Source organism: Oryctolagus cuniculus, chromosome 6, assembly GCF_964237555.1.
Source record: "Oryctolagus cuniculus chromosome 6, mOryCun1.1, whole genome shotgun sequence".
Classification (NCBI taxonomy): Eukaryota; Metazoa; Chordata; class Mammalia; order Lagomorpha; family Leporidae; genus Oryctolagus; species Oryctolagus cuniculus.
This window is the reverse complement of record NC_091437.1, coordinates 17,252,545-17,272,019: the sequence shown is the minus strand read 5'-3', so window position 1 is coordinate 17,272,019 and position 19,475 is coordinate 17,252,545. Positions and strand designations below refer to the sequence as shown.

Sequence of the window (19,475 nt, the reverse complement as noted above, 5' to 3'; positions counted from 1 at the left end):
AGATCATTCTTCTGCGTTACAGTCACAATACAGGATAGTGGCCCAAATCCTTTTATGTGGAGATATACTAAGTTATTATCAATGACACATACTAAGTAATCGTGAATTATTTCCTCATTAAAACATGTTTGTTCTCCTTTCCCTGCTACACAGTCATTTTTTTTTTAAGATTGATTTATTTATTTGAAAGGCAGAGTTACAGAGAGGCAACAGCATAGGCATAGGCATAGGCATAGGCATAGGCATAGGCAGAGAGAGAGAGAGAGAGAGAGATGGAGTGGGGGGTGGGGAGAGAGAGGGAGAGGTCTTCCATCTGCTGGTTCACTCCCCAGATGACCACAACAGCCTGAGTTGTGCCAATCTGAAGCCAGGAGCTTCTTCCAGGTCACCCACATGGGTGCAGGGGCCCAAGGACTTAGGCCATCTTCTACTGCTTTCCCAGGCCATAGCAGAGAGCTAGACTGAAAGTGGAGCAGCTGGGACTGGAACCAGTGCCCATATGGGATGCTGGCACCACAGGCAGAGGCTTTACCCACTATGCCACAGCACCGGCCCCTGCACTGTCATCTAGTGGGAAAGATACTATGTCTTCCATTATTTTGCGACTTCCATGGTACATATTGGCAGTTCTAAGACCACTGTAGCTAAATGCATATGCTTATTGGCTGAACAAATACTATGATACTACAAATATGAATCCTGTTAAAGAATAATGTTAAAATGTACCGCGTATGTATGAATTCACTGTTTTTCTGCAAACAGGATTGGTCTAGTCTACTGTGAAGAATAAGAACTGCATAGGAACATGAAGCAACTTCTTCACGAGAATTGCATGCATCTGAATCACAACAGAACCCTCTATATACTTGGAAATGAAGTATTTCAGCTTTTACACCAAGTACCTCAACATCCAAAAGATGATGCTTCAATAGGAAAAACAACAAGTTCAACGGTTTTTAGCTTGAAACTAGATTGGAAAGGCTACTAACCTGGTTTTTTGTAGGTAACATAAATATACAGTCCAAGAACGATCACATAGGTCAGCAGTGCAGCCCACCAGTTAATGACAAACATCACTATGCAACAGAGCACTGCCCCGAGAAGGGATATCCACATGTTGTAGTATTTGAAGGCTGGGCGCCATCCTGAAACAACAGAAGACACGCATATGCCTCCTCTGTGTGATGCAACAGCACGTCGAGTATGTACAGAGTAACCTTCTTCATGGCTGTCACACTGACAGGGGTTCAAGCACAAAGGGTAAGGCTAACGTCTACTGGGAAAGTCCAAGACTGAATGATCACACCTGAACTGCGTGGTTCCTGAGGACTATGGAGAAGACCCATCTATTTGCTTCTACATTACTGTTCCTTTCTGGCTCTGTATTCAACAAATGCTTACCAAAACTACATCATGAGTCTACCCTCGGTAATGGTAAAACTAGACAAGGTAGAAAACACACTGAGCCCTAAATAATGAGACTTTATTTTCTCGTTTTTAGCATAAAGCATACTCACATTTCTGTGAATATACCTAATATTTTAAAGTGACTGAAGAAAATCATTAAGAATTTACCCGGTTAGCAGAGAAACGGAGCTGACTGTAGAAGCACCCATCTTCCCAGTTAGTAAAGCATTTATGAATTAGACCTACTCTAAAAAATGCTCAGAGCCATGTTTTTCAATATGCATTGATAGGCGGCTCCACAAACATATTTGTATAACTCATTTCAACAAAATGAGTATTTTCAAAGTAAAAAGTGAAACTCAAATGTTTGTGTCCAAAGCTCCCATCCACCATCTTTCCTGTCCTGAGATAGTGAGATCCTCAGAGGAACGAGCTTTGGTTCCTCCAGCTCCTTCCCTCATTTCCGACAGGAGCCAGATACTTGTCACAGTCCACAGAACTCTCTGTGCTGAAATATTTTTTGGAAAGGTTAACTGTATCATAACAACATTCTTAGAACTGAAAGAGAAATCAACTAAGCAGTAAAAAAAAGTTTATAAGAATAAATCATCCTTTCAGTGTTAGAATCAGACACAGGATATTTCAAACGCTTTGAAGACAAGCAACAGTATTACCAGTGAACTTAATTCATGACAGAGAATGTTGAAGACTTAATTAAACTACAAAGACTGAGCTAACTGCATAAAACCTATCTTTTAAGACATATGCAAGTGTTAGTTTCTCTAAAACCACAGAAATGAATACATTAACACAACTTTTTAAAGAATGTAAAATCACCTGGAGATTTTGCAAGGGATGCATGGAATACTGAAAAATTGATCAATGCATATGATGCAAGGAAGAAATTAGAGATGATTGGAGCAATAACATTCAGCTCAGCTGTAAAAGAAACATGATGTATATTTAGTGATATTAAACATTTTTAAACTTCTTGTAACTATAAAACATTACAAACTTTTGGATTATAGCACAATGAACATTCTCATATCCAGCACCCACATTAACATCTACGTTTCGCCATACAAATCACCCTTTTTTTCAGAAAACTAACCTTTATGTACACAAATTAAGTTCCATTTATACTTCACTAGTCAAAACCTGGGTAGTCTTTCTGATATAGATTTGTCATAGCTATGTAGCCCATCAGTGGCATAAAGAATATTGCCCTATATCATCCTTCAATTTGATAAATACCATTTTTAAACTCCTACACATTGCACTGTGTTTCATTTTTGGTTGATTTAGGTTGCTTCCTTTTTTCACTATAATCAATAGTGATACAAAAATTGTTCTATGGTCCGCTGGGCACAAGTGCACTGCTTCCCTAAAATGTACATCTCGAAAGAATGACTAGACACTATCAACTTGTCCTCCAAAAGTAGCTACACCAATACCCACACACCAGTGTTTCCTGACTGTCTCCACACGGCCTCACAGTGCCTGGTGGTATCATCATACTTTACATGGTAACTCTTTTTGAACTTCAAAGTTCAATGTCTTCTTCAGCAATGGAAACCCACTATCTCGGTTGTAATCAGAGGCAAAAACTAGAGGAGCATCCCTCACCAAATTTGTTTTAGAAACCAGAAACTAGGATGAGTCTCTAGCCCTAATAGAGACTTAGCAATAATAATAATGTTAGTAAATACAAATTAATTACTTTACCAACATTCTTTCCTATGATTAGAAAGAGTATACTGAGCAAAGAAACAGTATGCTAATTAAGTAATAATTCAATGTTTAGAGCTAATACTACATATACACCAAAATCGACATTAACACTATTCCTACAACTAACCGATTAAGATGAATCCAAGTGCAATTAAGAATGTTAAGATGTAGCCACGAAGAGGTTCATTATTTTTCCCATAACCTTTTGCAAACATCTGGAAAGCTGGGTAGATGTTGTCCTTACATAGAGCCTAATGAACAAAGCAAAGATGAAGATAAAACACTTCAAACATACAAACCAGATCTTCTTATAGTAATTAAATTAACCAGGAATAAAACCAAGTTTCTAATTCTTGCTCTTCTTTCTCTCCTGTCTCACACTGCCTCCCTTACATACCAGAAAGGGGAGCCAAACATTTCAAATAGCAAAACGGCTGCTGGTTTACAATACTGAAGTTTTACCCACCTTATTCCACCTCTATGTAGGGATTCTTCACCTTATGAATAAGGAAATCAAAGAAACAAGCTCACAAATAAATCTTCGATGCTTAAGTCACATGTGTGACTTATTTTAGAAAAACGAACCCTAGGCTGATGTTCTGGCATGGCGAGGTAAACCTCTGCTGACAACACCAACATCCTCACTGGGCACCAATTCACGTTCCAGAGGAGAGGCTCACTTCCAATCCACTTCGCTGCTACTGTGCCTCGGAAAGCAGCGAAAGATGGCCCAGATACTCGGGCCCCTGCACCCATGTGGGAAACCCAGACGAAGCTACTCATTTCATTGTGGCCATTTGGGGAGTGAATCAGTGGATGGAAGATCTCTCTCTCTCTCCCTTTCTCTCTATACCTTTGCCTTTCAAATAAATAAAGCTCTTTAAAAAAAAAAATTATCTGAGAGGCAGAATTCAAGAGAGATGGAGAAACAGACATCAATCTTCCATGCACTTGTTCATTGGCCAAATGGCCACAACAACCGGAACTGGGCCAAACCCGAGCTAGGAGCCAGAAGCCAGGAGCTTCTTCTGCATTCCCATGTGTGTGGCAGGGGCCCAAGCATTAGGGTTATCTTCCACTGTCTTATCAGGCTCATTAGCAGGGAGCTTCGTTGAAGGTGGAGCAACCAGGAACTGAACTGGCACTCAGATGGGCTGCCCGCTTGCAGGCAGCAAGCTTATCCCACTACACCACAGTGTCAATCTAAATAAATAAAGCCTAAAAAAAGGAAGACCAAATCCCAATTAAACACTTTTCCTAAAACATTGTTGAATACTGTGATATATTCTACACCTTCACTGTACTCACTGGTTTTAACCACAACATAAAGAAGGCTGCATAATAAACCTGTCAGCTATTTATTGAATGCTCATCAAAAGGGAATAAAGTCCATCCTATTAATCATGCCAGCCAGGGACGGCGCTGTGGTGTAGCAGTTAAAGCAGCGGCCTGCAGTGCCGACATCCCATATTGGCCCTGGTTCAAGTCCTAGCTGCTCCACTTCTGATTGACATCTCTGCTATGTCCTGGGAAAGCAGCAGAAGATGACCCAAATTCTCGGGCCCCCAGACTCACGTGGGAGACCCGGGAGAAGCATCGGGCTCCTGGTTTCAGACAGGCCCAACTCTGGCCATTTTGACCATTTGGGGAGTGAACCAGCAGATGGAAGACCTCTCTCTCTCTCTTTCTGCCTCTAACTTTTTTTTCAAATAATAAATAAGTCTTTTAAAAAGAAATCATTACACCCTTAAGTAGTTACAATGTGTAACACACAAGCAATCAAGTGGTGGTAAAATAAACATTTAGGTTTGCATCACGTTGACTGGGACAAGATACTTTATTACTTCTGATTAGTAGTGTTACATCACACTTCTAATCCTTGGTCAAACACCTTCAAGATTTATGCTGAGCATGTCGAAAAAGCAAATACCTATCGTCACTTCTAAAAACAGCTCAAAGATTACACTGTGACAATAGGTAAAGGATCATTTATAAAAATCGACACATTCATATTAACATACACTTTCTACCAATCTTGATGTATGTGCATGTGAATGTCATACACATACTATGTGGCTGACACATGTAAGTAACTAGAACCAGTAACTCTCCAACTGAAAAACCATCATCTGATCCCCCTATAAAGCCTGTAATTTGAAAATACTGACCTGAAATATCTTGGGAGCACTCACAAGAGAGGCTAGTGCCGAAGAAAGAGTGGCTGAAAAGATGCCTGCAGAAATCAACGGTGCAAACCCCGACACCATGCTCATTACCTTAAATAGGAAGCGAGAAAAATGACAAGTCAGTCTTAACAACGTAACATCTTGGTTACTCTAACGAAGAAAATGAATGCTCAGAATGACTCGATAACAAACAGTATTAACGTCATATTCACTACAAATTCCTGAACCAGATCTACCACTAGCCCTTATATTAAAAAAAAAAATCTTTTCTTTTTGTGAAATTTCCAACACACACATTGGCAAAGAAGGTACCCAGCGCCGATAATCAACTGCGGGTCCATCCCAGCACTCCTCTGAAGCAAACCTCAGGTCCCATTTCATGTGTAACTGCTTCAGGATATGTCTTCAACAGATAGGAATCGGTGCAAACTGTGAGCAGCAATGCCACTGCGACAAATTAAAAACTCAATTCCTTCATAGTGCCACAAATCTAGTCAGCATCCCAACCATCTCTTACTTGATCCTCCCAAAAGCAGTCTATGCAAATCAGATCCCACAGAAGAGCATTTGCTGTACCTGGTGGATGTGTCTCTTCCGTCATCTTCAATGTACTGACTCAACACTTCCTTCTCATCTTACTATTTTTACGCCATTTCTCCTGTAGAGACTCCCCACTCTGGAGTTTGCAGACTGCATCTGCACTGTGTTGTTTAATCTGCTCCCCTTCTATTTCCAGTAAACCAGCAGTGGGTTAACCTGCCCCTCTCCAGTGCTCTATTTCTAGTTAACTGGCAGTTGCGTCTAGACGGTTCATCAGGCCTAGGCACAAGTTTTTGGCAGGAATATTTCTTATGTGGCACAGTGTACTTCCAAAGCCCTGCTGGTTGTGTTTTACAAAAAAGACCTTATCCTTTAGAGCTAGATGAGATTAGGATGTGCAGTCTACAATCTGCCTGTAAATATCCTGGGGGATGGGGAGTCATCAATAAATTTAGTTATGCACTGACACCTGATGAAGCTCAGCAATGTGTAGCTGTCTTTTCAAACACGTTCAAAAACTCCTCTATGGCATCTGTTTCTTTAACCAACACAAAAGGACTGCTCGCTTACATCATGAGAAAATAACCACCGATCCAATGGGCACTATGCAAAACTACTTGACTAGACACTTCAAACTGTCAGTGCCATGAAGACTAACAATGACTGGGAATTTACCCTGCTGCCATGTGTGGTCCTAGACGGCATCCGGGATCCAGCAAAGGAGGCCAATTACCAAGACTAATAGGCAAATGCAGATGCAGAATATGTACTAAGGTAACAGTATTTCACTGGTGTTGAATTTAAGTGGAGTAACTGTACTGAGCTTTTACAGAATTTCTTAAACACTTCAAGATGACTGTCAAGGTGTAGTGTCTATGAATGAGGTATGAAAGAGGATATCTGCAACATATATACAGATATACATAGATAAAAGGGGCAAAAAATAAATAGTAAATGTAACTGGAGGACAGGTGCACAGGAACTCCTTACAGAGTTCCTTCTGTACCTGAATTCTTCAAAACACACAATTGCACTGGAGCATGGATTCACGTCCCATCAGCTTTATCCACCCATTTTGCAACTGTCAGCAGGGGTTTGTGACCACCACCCAGATTCATCACTTTGGTACTGGACATTCACCTTTCATTTACATTGACTAAAAACAGGCCAACTGAGCCCAAGGACATAAGGGAATCCACTGTTAGGTCGTATAAGACTACCACACACTTGACCGTGATTTCATACTTAACACCACAGCTATGGGTTCAATCCCTGGCCACAATGCACTAAATGAAGGAAGAGAACCAGGTAAGCATGCATGGATACACACAGGCACCAACAACACAATGACCAGAATCCAGTCTGCAAAGAAGGTAGAAGGGCCTTGTGTGTGAAGGGTTTGACTGTGACAGGACAAAGCATCTCGTATTTTATCACGTAATGATAAGTCAAAGGTTTCAGAGGAACAGAAAATACAATCAACAAAAGGCTACATACAAATTAAAAATTTTAGATAAACAGGATAGACCAAATCATTTTACTAACACAAAAAGTTAACTCTACATAAAACAGCATAATAAAGTATAGCCTTTTTTATACACTTTATGCAGACTTCACTTACACACTCAGACTAGTTATATTCGATCCACCATTCTTCATTTTCTGCATGATGTGATTTATATTTTTATAGAATTTCCCTTTTTGTATTGTTTTACAGGCATGTTCAAAATCATTCACTTAAAATGAGAGAAGTATCTTTATTTATGTCACATTCCTCTTTGCTAGAATAAGTCCATATTAGATTTTATAAAGAGGATACACTTTTCTATTTTAAGGCAACATTAAACCTGACTGGAAACCTGACTGGCATCTTCAGTTACTGGGCAGAAACCAACATCTGTGCCTTTCACACAGTATCTATATCAGAACGGGCCTGAATCACTAGCTGGACATGAATACTGTCTTTCATTCTGACCATTCTGCCTGGTCTTGTGACTACACAACACATACTCCCATTACATAACTGGGCCTGACACTTTTAACTACTGAAAAGTGTGCTCAACTGCTTCAAACTACACTACAGGAAACAAAAACAGTGAAGTCATTCCAAAAAAAAAAAAAAAAAATTTTGGGTTGAAAAAATTTATTCTAGAATTCACACATTCTGCATAACACATGCCAGCTTCTGAATAAATGTGACTCTCAAGTATGGTTTTTTTATGTTTATATAAAATGGAAAAAAATTAGGGAGCAAACGTTTTATTTTTCATTTGCCATCAGCAGACTCACATTTTCTGTGAAGTTTCCCAGAGTATCATCCTAGGACTTACTCTCAAATTAACTTCCTTATGCATTCTCGTGTCAGTTTCTAAAAACCCGTACCTTTCATTTCAACTGCAGTACTTTAATAACACTATTAACAGCAGAAAAATCGATAGTCTCCAAATACTGGGGAAGTAATATTAATTTTTACATAGCTCATCAATTTTTAAAGCTAACTTTTAAGCATCATTTAGAATTAAATTCTATTGTTAAACAGTCGTCTGGTACAGTACGACTTTACTTCGGCCACATCTAATTGAGTAACAACACTACTAGTACTGATCACGTCTTTTCTATAGGACATTTATATACAAAGCAATTATGGAGAATTGCTAAATTCACTCAATAGAAAACTGAACTTATTTCAGTTACTACAGATTTAAACTGCTTAAAATAAAAACAGAAAACACTGGTATAATTAACAAAATATTTAAAGAAATGCTGAAAACTACACAATGTTGACAAAAGAAATCAAACGTAAATAAAGAGAGCCATAGCAAACACATCAATTCTCTCTAAATTGCTACACAAATTTAATGCAGTTCCAATAAAAATCTCAGTAAGACTTTTTGTCGATACACAAAAAGATTATTCTGAAATTCTTTATGAAAAGCGAAGTGACTCAAATAGCTAAAACGATTTTGGAAAAGGACAAAGTGAGATTCTTTACACAACTTGATCTGAGGACTCAGACACAACTACATTCATCAAGCACATGTGGTGCCAGTCCGAAAAGTGGACAGCATAGAATCCACAAACAGCCGGGTGAGAGACCTCTTCTAATGAAGCTGGATACTCGCATCATACCCACACGCACACTCTCAGTACATCTTACATGCTGTTATCCAACTGAGACCCTGGGAGCCCTGTGCTCTTCAAGGACCTCTAATTTACCCTTCTGTCTTCACCAGTTTGCCTGATGAGTTACCCGGATTTCTGAGTATACCAGGAATATTCTTGGGGCCGGCGCTGTGGCTAAAGCATCCCATGTGGGCGCCGTTTCAAGTCCTAGCTGCGCCACTTCTGATCCAGTTCTCTCCAATGGCCTGGAAAGGCAGTAGAAGATGGCCCAAGCTGTTGGGCCCCTGCACCCATGTGGGAGACCCAGAGGAGGCTCCTGGCTCCTGGCTTCGGATCGGCGCTGTTCCGGCCATTGTGGCCAATTGCGGAGTGAACCAGTGGATCAAAGATCTCTCTCTCCCTCTCTGCCTCTCCTTCTCTGTGTAACTCTGACGTACAAATAAGTTAATTAATTAAAAAGGAACAGAACAGTCTTCCCTTCTCTAAGATATGGCTTTCTTTTGGTCCTATCTGATAGTAGAGAGCTCTACAGGAGTACAGGGGACATGCATGTGACGCTCACCTGGAAGTTGTTCATTAGGCCATAGGAGCAAGGACTGACTTCACAAGATGAAAAGTCAAAGTTTAATTTGCAGGCTGCAGAGGTACAGTTTGTTAGCTCTGTTACAATGGTGTCATTAATGTTCCCAGTGGCATCCCGAACAACACATGAACCTGGAGCACAAGTGACAGTGAGAAGAATAAAGCTAACATGTATATTCATCTTAGGATTACATAAACTCATAAGGAGATTCAAGTAATGACTGATTACCTACTCATGCCTAGGAACACACACTGCATGGGAATTTACTGTGACATGAATGCAGAAAATACACTGGTCCCCAATATTTAAAAACTGAAACTGAACCTTTCATAAAAATATTTACAGAAATACATTTAGAAACCTCATAAGTACTATTGTGGAAAATGGTGTATTAGCACCACTGTTTCTTGAGCCAGCTGGTCAAGACGTCCTTAAACACATACAAAAACAATGTCAGCATCACATATGGGTGCTGGTTTGAGATGCAGCTGCTCCACTTCTGATCCAGCTCCCTGCTACTGTGCTTGAGAAAGCAGCAGAGAATGGCCCCTGCACCCACGTGTGAGATGCAAAAAAGCTCCAAGCTCCCAGCCTCTTCCAGGCCTGCCCCAACTACTGCAGCCATTTGGGGAGTGAGCCAGTGGATAGAATCTCTTTCTCTTCCTCTAACTCTGACATTCAAATAAATAAATGAGTCTTCAAAAAATACCCCACTGTGCTAAAAGACTTCCAAACAAGGAGAAATGTTTGCCTATAGACCAAATACTTGACACTTCAAATGGGTCAAATCACACTTGAGAAGGGGGTTCTGTGAAGGAAAATTTAATTATCAATGTACTAATTACCAATGTACATAGGTTCCTATTTGAACCTATGTCTCCAAAACAACTACTAGAACATTAGCAAATATATAGTCTTTGAGATTTGCTTACAAATAATCCAGGGGGCACAGCAACAGGGTATAGAACAAACAAGATTAACCATGAACTAACAACGCGTGCAAAATTTTGACACTGAGTGATAGCTATAATGGGCTCATCAGAAAATGCTCTCTACCTTTCTGTAAGGATGAAGGCTCCCATAGTACAACAAGCATTTCATTATTTGTAGTAACATATCACGTACAATAGTAAAAACCATTCCTCAGACTGCAACACTTTAATAACATGATTTCATCGCATATTACAGCAACAACTGAACGAGAATTTTTAGAATTTTATAATACTACATCTAAATACTAACATTTAATAAACTGCACAGTTCTTTAGTCTGCAGTTTCTTCATCTATGTTTCAGAGCAGTGTCGCAGCACCAAGTTTCCCTAAAGCTCCCTCTGAGAGCACTGGGAGGGGGCACAGTGCAGTCCTCTGAGAGCACTGGGAGGGGGGGCAGGTGCAGTCCTCTGAGAGCACTGGGAGGGGGCACAGTGCAGTCCTCTGAGAGCACTGGGAGGGGGGGCAGGTGCAGTCCTCTGAGAGCACTGGGAGGGGGCACAGTACAGTCCTCTGAGAGCACTGGGAGGGGGGGCAGGTGCAGTCCTCTGAGAGCACTGGGAGGAGGGACAGTGCAGTCCTCTGAGAGCACTGAGAGGGGGGACAGGTGCAGTCCTCTGAGAGCACTGGGGTGGGGGGGACAGTACAGTCCTCTGAGAGCACTGGGAGGGGGCACAGTGCAGTCCTCTGAGAGCACTGGGAGGGGGGACAGTGCAGTCCTCTGAGAGCACTGGGGTGGGGGGGACAGTGCAGTCCTCTGAGAGCACTGGGAGGGGGCACAGTGCAGTCCTCTGAGAGCACTGGGAGGGGGGACAGTGCAGTCCTCTGAGAGCACTGGGGTGGGGGGGACAGTGCAGTCCTCTGAGAGCACTGAGAGGGGGGACAGGTGCAGTCCTCTGAGAGCACTGGGGGGGGGGGACAGTGTGCAGTCCTCTGAGAGCACTGGGAGGGGGGACAGGTTCAGTCCTCTGAGAGCACTGGGAGGGGGGACAGTGTGCAGTCCTGCAACTCCCTCCAGCCCTGAAGCAGCCTCTCTCGTGTGCTTCCTGTTCTGATGCTCTAGCTCTGCAGCTATGGTGCGGGACAAGGTTTCACAGCTGCAGGGGTACAGGCCGTCTTTACTGTCCTATTGGCCTATCTTCTGAGTGTCAGGGACAGTGGGTTCTCCTACTGCATTAACTCAGTGCAGATGGAAAGAAGTGAGCAGAAGAGCCAGCATATTTAGAGTGCTGGAATAAACAGAAAACGGGGGCTGGCGCTGTGGCACAGCTGGTTAAAGTATCCCATATGGGCATCGGTTCAAGTCCCAGCAGCTCCAGCTCCCATCCAGCTCCCTGCCTGTGCACCTGTGAAAGCAGTGGAGGATGACCCAAGTACTTGGGCCCCTGTACCCTCTTGGGAGACCCATAAGAAGCTCCTAGCTTAGGATCAGTCCAGCTCTGGCTTTTGTGGACATTTGGGGAGTGAACCAATGGATGGCAGATTTCTCTGCTTTTCTTTGTCTTTCTCTCTCTCTCTCTCTCTCTCTAACTCTGCCACTCAAATAAATAAATAAATATTTAAAAACAAAGCAAAAACAAATTACTTATCTGTGATACCAATCATTTTCTAAGTTGTAAAAGAAACAGTTATATCATTCTTTAAATATTTAACTAAATTTTCTTTAGCTAACTTATGTATATGTATATACACATGACAGTAATTTTTAAGACACCTATTTTGCTACTTTTCCCAAAGTGAACTCCAGAGATGTATGTATATATTATAGAGACAAATGAAATGCAAATTCCATCTAAATGTCAATTTAGTCTATCATATTACTGATTATTAGCCTTTCTACCTGTTGTTAAGAAAATTTCCAGCCTCTTAGTCTGAAAACAGATCTGTCAGTACTTCCCTCAAATACATAAATATATGGCAAAAATGAACTTTTATTATTCAAATATAATGTAAATCTCATATTTTAGAGTCTGACTTCATACTTTTGTTATTCTTTAGATTGTTATTAAGATAAAATATACTTTATATTATGATTAAGGAACTTAACTATAGGAGCTGGCATTGTGGCACAGCAGGCTGGGCCATCACCTGCAATGCCAGCATCCCAGCTGCTCCACTTCTGATCCAACTGCCTGCTAATGTGCCTTGGAAAAGCAGGAGGATGGCCCAAGTGCTTGGTCCCTGGCCACTGGCATGGGAGACCTAGATGGAGTTCTAAGCTCTCAGTTCTGGCCTGGCCCAGCCATTTGGGGAGTGAAACAGGGGATGAAAGATCTCTTTCTCCCTACCTCCCCCTCTCTCAGTGCAACTCTGCCTTTCAAATAAATAAACCAATCTTAAAAATTTAACCATCATCCTTGATTTTTCAAAACATTTCAAAACCACATGCTTTAAGTAAAGTATACAGATTGGAAGTAAAATAAAGTATCACTGTAGGCAAACTATGTCAATTAATAGAAATGAAATTCACCAACAGAGTTTTACTGGACTAGAGTATTTCATTAAGTTAAAGATCATACACTGTAAAGAGCCTTAAAGGACTTTAAAGAAAATGTAACATAACTATTCTTACAGCTGTACTTATGAAATCTGTACACCTTTAAAAAATAAAAAAAAATAAAAAAAAGAAAATGTAACCCTCTCTCTGCCATGAAAACAAGAAATTATATGCCACGGTCTCTGGTAGCAAAACTGCTGAGCTTCCATTTTCTCAGCTCTGAAGACTGGTTGGATCACTTAAAAACGTTCAGGTTCTAAAGTGCTGTCAGTCCATGAATGTAACAAAACAATATTAAAATCACTTTCATTCAATTCAGTAAAATCACAGTAAGATTTTATTCAACTTATTTTGTGATTCTTCAAAGCCAGTGTTTTCATACTATCATAACAAAATTTTCTCAAAAGCATGGGCACTGCTTAATGGTCTCGATAATAATTTTACTACATGAAGATAAAATCACTATAAGAAAATAAATTTGCAGAGTAACATTCACTTCCTTATAAACATGAATGTTTTCTATAAATACATCTCAGTGAAAGTTAAGAGACAGACTTAATTTTCTGATTTACTACACAACAAAACTTCTGGAGAAAATACAATAAAGCATTTGGAGGTTTAGATGACTCCTATGAAAGTCACCACTAGTTTTCTTTCTTTTAAATCTGTTTTTAATTACAATAGGCCACTCGTCTTTTTATTGAAATATTTCCGAATTTAAAAGTTAAAAAAATCATGAACATAAATATGTAAATTATGAAATCTCTGAAACATATAAAGAAATGTAAGGCTATTTACCTACAGACACTGCAATTCCTATGTAAACCACCGTAGTAATTAAAATGGCTAAGAGTGTTCCTTTGGGAATGGCTGACTGGGGATCCTAGAAGACAAGAAGAGGTTTTTAAGGCTATCTGTAAAAACGAGTGCATGTGTACCACTTCTTAATTCGTCACCAGCACCGTTCTCCACAACACTTACCGCAAGATCACCTGAGATGTTGGCTCCTGCCAGAATACCAGTGGCAGCAGGAAAAAAGATGGCAAACACAGAAAAGAAAGTCTCTTCATCTCGAAAATCAGGCCCGAAGTTCTCATTAAATATTTCAGCTGCAAAAAACAAAATAGTTCTGTCAACTGAAGGATAACAGCTTAGACCCCAAAACCTCAGGCCTAGAGTAATAGGGATATATGACCCCCAAGTTTTCTTCAGTTTCTCATCCATTTCCTAACTGGAGTTTTCAAACTCCTCTCTCCTTGTATGGGGAGGGGTTTACAGCCAACATGATGACATGGGTCCTGCCCACTTTTCTGTCTTTGCTCATGGTGCTTTGAGCATTTTTGACTTGATTATCACCAGTCCAAGTAAGGGTAACACCTTCAATCTTAGAGAACAAAGAACTAGAAAGGAGGAAGAAAAAACGAGGAACTCTGGGTAATCTGGAATCTTTTTTTCATCCATTATTCCTTACATAGATTTCTCTATTTCCTAGTGGTCAGCTAGCTAGTATCTGAGGCTCCTCATGAAGCTACCAGATGATTTTAGCCAAGTTTCCCTAAGTAAAGGTGCTTAACTCAACAAAAAGGAAAACTTCCACTTCCTAGTGTCTTCAATTATTCAGAGACAGGCCCTGACATTACAGCAGCACACTCCTGTCTTCTCAATATCCGTGTATGGATCACGTGCCAGTTCCACATCAGAGCTATTAGGTATCCAAAGTGTCTAGAGACAGAATTACAACAAGCAAGGCAGGGATCCTGCCTGCATGGAACGTGGAGTCTCAACAAGAAGACACAAAACCAGCTGTGGTTCCAGCAGTAATGGAAACGGGGGCTGTGACAGAGACTGAGTGGGATAATCTAACTCAATTGGGTTTTGGAAGGATAGAGAGATAAAACTAAAGAGGTAACACTTAAGCTCTTTACTGAGCAGAGTCAGTATGCTCAGGATGAGGAGGGAAAGGAGCATGGCAAGAGCAAGATTCAAGACAGGAAAAGGGGAGAAGGAAATGAGATTGGAGAGGTCAGATAGGCAAAACCTTCCTCGTTTAAATTTCATTCTAAATAGGATGAAAACCAACGCAGGTTCAGACATATGCACATGACATGATGTGATGCATGCTGTGTGGACAGGGCCAGTGCTGTGGCCCAGTGGGTTAATGCCCTGGCTGCAGCACTGGTATCCCATATGGATGCCGGTTTGAGACCCAGCTGCTCCACTTCCAATCCAGCTTCCTGCTAACGTGCCTGGGAAACCTTCAGAGGATGACCCAAATCCTTGGGCCTTGTGCCCACGTGGTAGACCCGGAAGAAACTCCGAGCCCCTGGCTTTGGATCGGCTCAGCTCTGGCTACTGCAGCCATTTGGGGAAAGAACCAGTGGTTGGAAGACCCCACCACCACCACCACTCTAACACTTTCAAATAAATAAAATAATTCATAATAAATATATATGTGTAAATAAAATGCTGTGTGGATAATGGACCCAAGAGGTCAACATGTGAAGCAGGGATACCCTCATGAGACAACTGAAGCTGTGCAACCCAGAGACTGGAGGACCCACTCACTAGAGAAGGCCCAGAAGTCGAGAGGCAGGCAGGCAGGCCCAGAGAGCCCAGGGATGCAGTAGGCAGGGGAGGCATCAAAGCAGCAGCTGCAGACTATGAGAGAGCAAGGCTTGAAGCACACTGGTCTCTCGGCGGCTTTTCAAGCCATGAGAATAGATGCCACCCAAAACAAGAATATGGCTGGAAGGCCAGGACTGTATTTAAAGGACAAGAAAGAGCGAGGGGTATTAGGGGTAACAGACACAGTGACCCGAGTTACAACAAATGCATCACACAGCAAATAAAACAAGAGAAGGGCTTGAAGAAACAGGGAAACAATAAACAGGAATGCTGTTGAGGCAGAGGACAAAAAACTGCACACATGCCTCGTGCCATGTGACTGTGACCTTAACAGACAGAGCCAGGTAAGAGGAGTTAAGGAGTAACCTCAATCTATGGAAACAAATCAGGAAAACCAAGTAGAGACACCTTCAAAAACACAAATGGCTGCACGGGTGTGATGGTGCAGCAGGGTAAGCTGCCACTTGGGACACCCGCACCCCTTAGGCACGCTGGTTCAGTTCTGGCTACTCTTCCAATGCACCTCGCTGCTAAGGAGCCTGGGAAGCGGCGGATATGAGTGCCTCAGGGGAGACTTGAATGGAGTTACTAGGTCCTGCTTCAGCCAGTCTCGGATATTTTAGCCACTTAGGGAATGAACCAGTGGAATGAAGACCGGTATTGATCTTGATCTCTCTCCCTGTCTCGGTCTCACTCACTCATTCACCCTTTCAAACAGATTAAAAAAAAAAAAAAAAAAAAAAGGCAAATATGCTTGAAGGATTGGTTTCAGATTAAAGACGACTGAAGATCATGTAATGAATCACACACACACACACACAGGAAATTGAAGAGATATTACAAATGAATAAAACACACGATTTTGGACAGGATCCTGGAACAGGAAAAACAAAAGTTGCCCTAAGGATCTTTATAGGGACAATTAGGAAAATCCACATATGGACCCTATGTTAGGTGTCAGTTATTGTGCCAAAGTTCAATTTTCTGAATTGCTCTTTTCCTTAGAAGAGCTGTGAAAACTGAAGTGCTCAGAGGTAAGAAGTCTTGGTTTCTGCAACTTTTCCCAAAAGTGACACAGATATAATCAGTAAAAATGGTGAAGTTAGGTGAAGGTTAAAAGGATTTACTGTATGGTTTTACAATTTTTCTGTAGGTTTAACGTTTTTTGAAATAACAAGGAGTAAGTAAGAGGTGAAGATTCAATTAAGTTTGTCTCTATGAGCAGTAATGAGAAAGGGAGGTGCTAACTGGAGGGGAATAAAAGACAAAAGATGCCATTTTCAAGGGTGGGGATCACTAGAGCAAGCTTTTAATAACACAGGCAAAAGTTTTGAAGCAGAGAAAGAGGCTGATTACCCAAAGACAAAACAGCTTTGAGAAAGTCAAAGAAATAACATCGAGAACCAGTCTTTGGAGCGAGAAAAATACTCCTGAAATCAGCAAAGAGGGGAAAAGGAGTGTTATTGGGAGGCAGTCACCTACACATCCTGCTTACTGCTGATGCCATCTTATCACCCACGAGGACCAAGCAGTGTCAACCCTCTAAAAACAGGCGCCTTCCAAAGTACATGGAGGTGTACTCACTGCAGTGAGAGCTACCTGCACGCAATTTAACTATTACCATACCACATAACTATGTAATACTTGTGTAAGTTGTCAGGGGTGTGGGGAAAAGGAGGACATGAAAAATCTGAATTAGCAGGAATTTGCAGGTATTTTAAAATCAACTAAACTCATAAGTAGAAAACACTGTATTACTAAGGACATTTTTAGATGTGACCAATCTATAATTTTTAACACTTTTAACAATAAAAATGACAAAATAAAAATGTACAATTTAAAAAATTAAGGTGAGAAAATGCTTTGTAATTAGAAGAAATGTCACAAGTACAGTCCCAGAGGACACTTTTCTCTCTACCTGATGTTATTAGCACTTGTTTCTGGCATGCCGAGCAGATTCCCCCTCCCCCAGTCTGGGGTCAGGAATTTAAAGCCCAGTTGAGAAGAAGGCACGTATACCAGCAACCAGAACAGAAAGCACAACCATCAGGGGGCACAAGTTACAAGCAGGCGTCCTTGGTTAGGCTGGGGGGTGTCAGAACACTGCACAGCGGGCTAAGGCAGTGTTGGGTACAGGCCCAACCAACGCTCACAGCACACCTCCGATCCAAGGACTGCACACTCTAGCCTGGAGGCCAACAACACAATGTAAACCAACTGAGCTTCTAGCCTGCACAGTTTGGTTCTGCAGATTTTCTTTTCTAGTAAAGTGCACTGATTTACATTCTGTATCTCTGCACAGATCTCTGTGAGGAGCTCTGGATGAGTCATCTCGGGAGAGAAGCAGGCCTTTTCTTCCTCGGCCTGAACAGGAGGGATAAGCTCACTGAGAACAGGCAGGCTTAGGCATCTACGCACCCAGCCTGTGTGATGCTACTGCAGCTCTCCTTCCAACTTCCAAATTTCACCTAGCAGAGAAATAGCCCCAGCTGTTCAGTCAGATGGGAGAGAGACCAACTTCAGGAACTAAAAAGCTACAAGTAAATGTCCCTAGTAAAAATTGTATGCAAAATGAAAAGGGTTACAGAGGACAAAAACTATGGAAAATTCGCAGTTAGTTGGTTACAGAAAAACCTGAATTGCAATTACACCAAGAAACTAACATCTGTAGGTGGTTCCACAATCTGAGGCATTTGCAAGTGTTTTGCTTAAACATACTCATCTGCCACATAACGTTTCAGTCAACCATGGAGCACATATTCCTCAACACATCATGTAAGAGTAGACTGTTCAGTGACACCACGACCCTCTTAATTTGTGGCAGCACATTCTATGATGTCTGTACATTTCTCAGTCTATGTCGTATTGTTAACACCTGACTGTCACATTAGGACAAGCTACAAATCCAATCATCAATTCCTAGATACTTTCTTTAGTAGCACTGATTTCGTACATTCAGTCACCTTTTGCAGTTAATAATGAAAACTCCAACCTGTAAGTAAAAGTGAATTTTATGCCAGCTGTCTAGTATACATGTGGGCAAAATTGAATCGAGTTGCAAATAAGTGTGAATCATCAGACCAAACTCAATTATACTGGAAGACATCTAATCCGTACTGCATCTATTTAGTAACCGAAAGCTGTCGTATGTGCATTCTCAAAACATTCTGCCCTTTTTACTTACATTGATAGCCAAAGAAACCTTTGGGTTTCTTGCTTTCCAGGGAGATGAATGTTCCTATGACGAAATCAGCAATAGCAAGAAGTAGAATCACCAAAAGAACAATCTGAGCCTGCAATTTAAACATTGAAAATCAAAGTCAAATATCTTGTGTTATCCTTTGATTTGATTCCACTAACTCCCACAAGGAAAAAGATTTGTCTCTTTCGCCAGTGTTTCAAACAGTGCCAAGTACAAAGGAAGTGCTCAATCAACCTTCGTTAAATGAACAAAGTTCTTTAAAGAACTATCTTAGAATGTACAATATACTGGGGGAAAGCAGCAGCAGCCGGAGCATCACCATCTATACTTGGAATGAGGTACAGATCGCAGGCCCTCCTGTAAACCATGCAGCACCACGCATTCCAGGGCACTGCTGCCTTTGCATCCTGCACCATTCTTTCCTCTCTCCTCCAGCTTACCAATGCAGTCTTTTTGTTTGTTTATTGTTACGGATTAAAAAAAAAATCTTTATTTGAAAGAGAGAGAGAGTGTAAAACAGAAAGAGACTGAGACAGACCAACAGAGATCTCCCTTCCCCGGTCCATTCCCCAAATGCCCACACAAGCCAA

The 19,475-nt window shown here is 41.2% G+C and overlaps 1 protein-coding gene across 3 annotated transcripts in view; it reads right to left on the bottom strand.

Annotated features, from left to right (window-relative positions):
• Positions 1-19,475, bottom strand: part of SLC12A2 (solute carrier family 12 member 2) — a 96,762-nt gene that overhangs the window by 31,527 nt on the left and 45,760 nt on the right. For all 3 annotated transcript variants that reach the window (XR_011389683.1, XM_002710086.5, XM_070076071.1), the window contains exons 7-14: positions 18,868-18,976; positions 14,040-14,167; positions 13,857-13,941; positions 9,550-9,701; positions 5,307-5,414; positions 3,266-3,389; positions 2,245-2,346; positions 990-1,145 (exon numbers count right to left, since the gene is read on the bottom strand). Coding sequence is in view for 2 of the 3 variants with exons in the window: in XM_002710086.5 (XP_002710132.5) it covers positions 990-1,145; positions 2,245-2,346; positions 3,266-3,389; positions 5,307-5,414; positions 9,550-9,701; positions 13,857-13,941; positions 14,040-14,167; positions 18,868-18,976 (964 nt within the window). In the remaining variant the exon portion in view is untranslated. The remainder of the gene's footprint in view (positions 1-989; positions 1,146-2,244; positions 2,347-3,265; positions 3,390-5,306; positions 5,415-9,549; positions 9,702-13,856; positions 13,942-14,039; positions 14,168-18,867; positions 18,977-19,475) is intronic.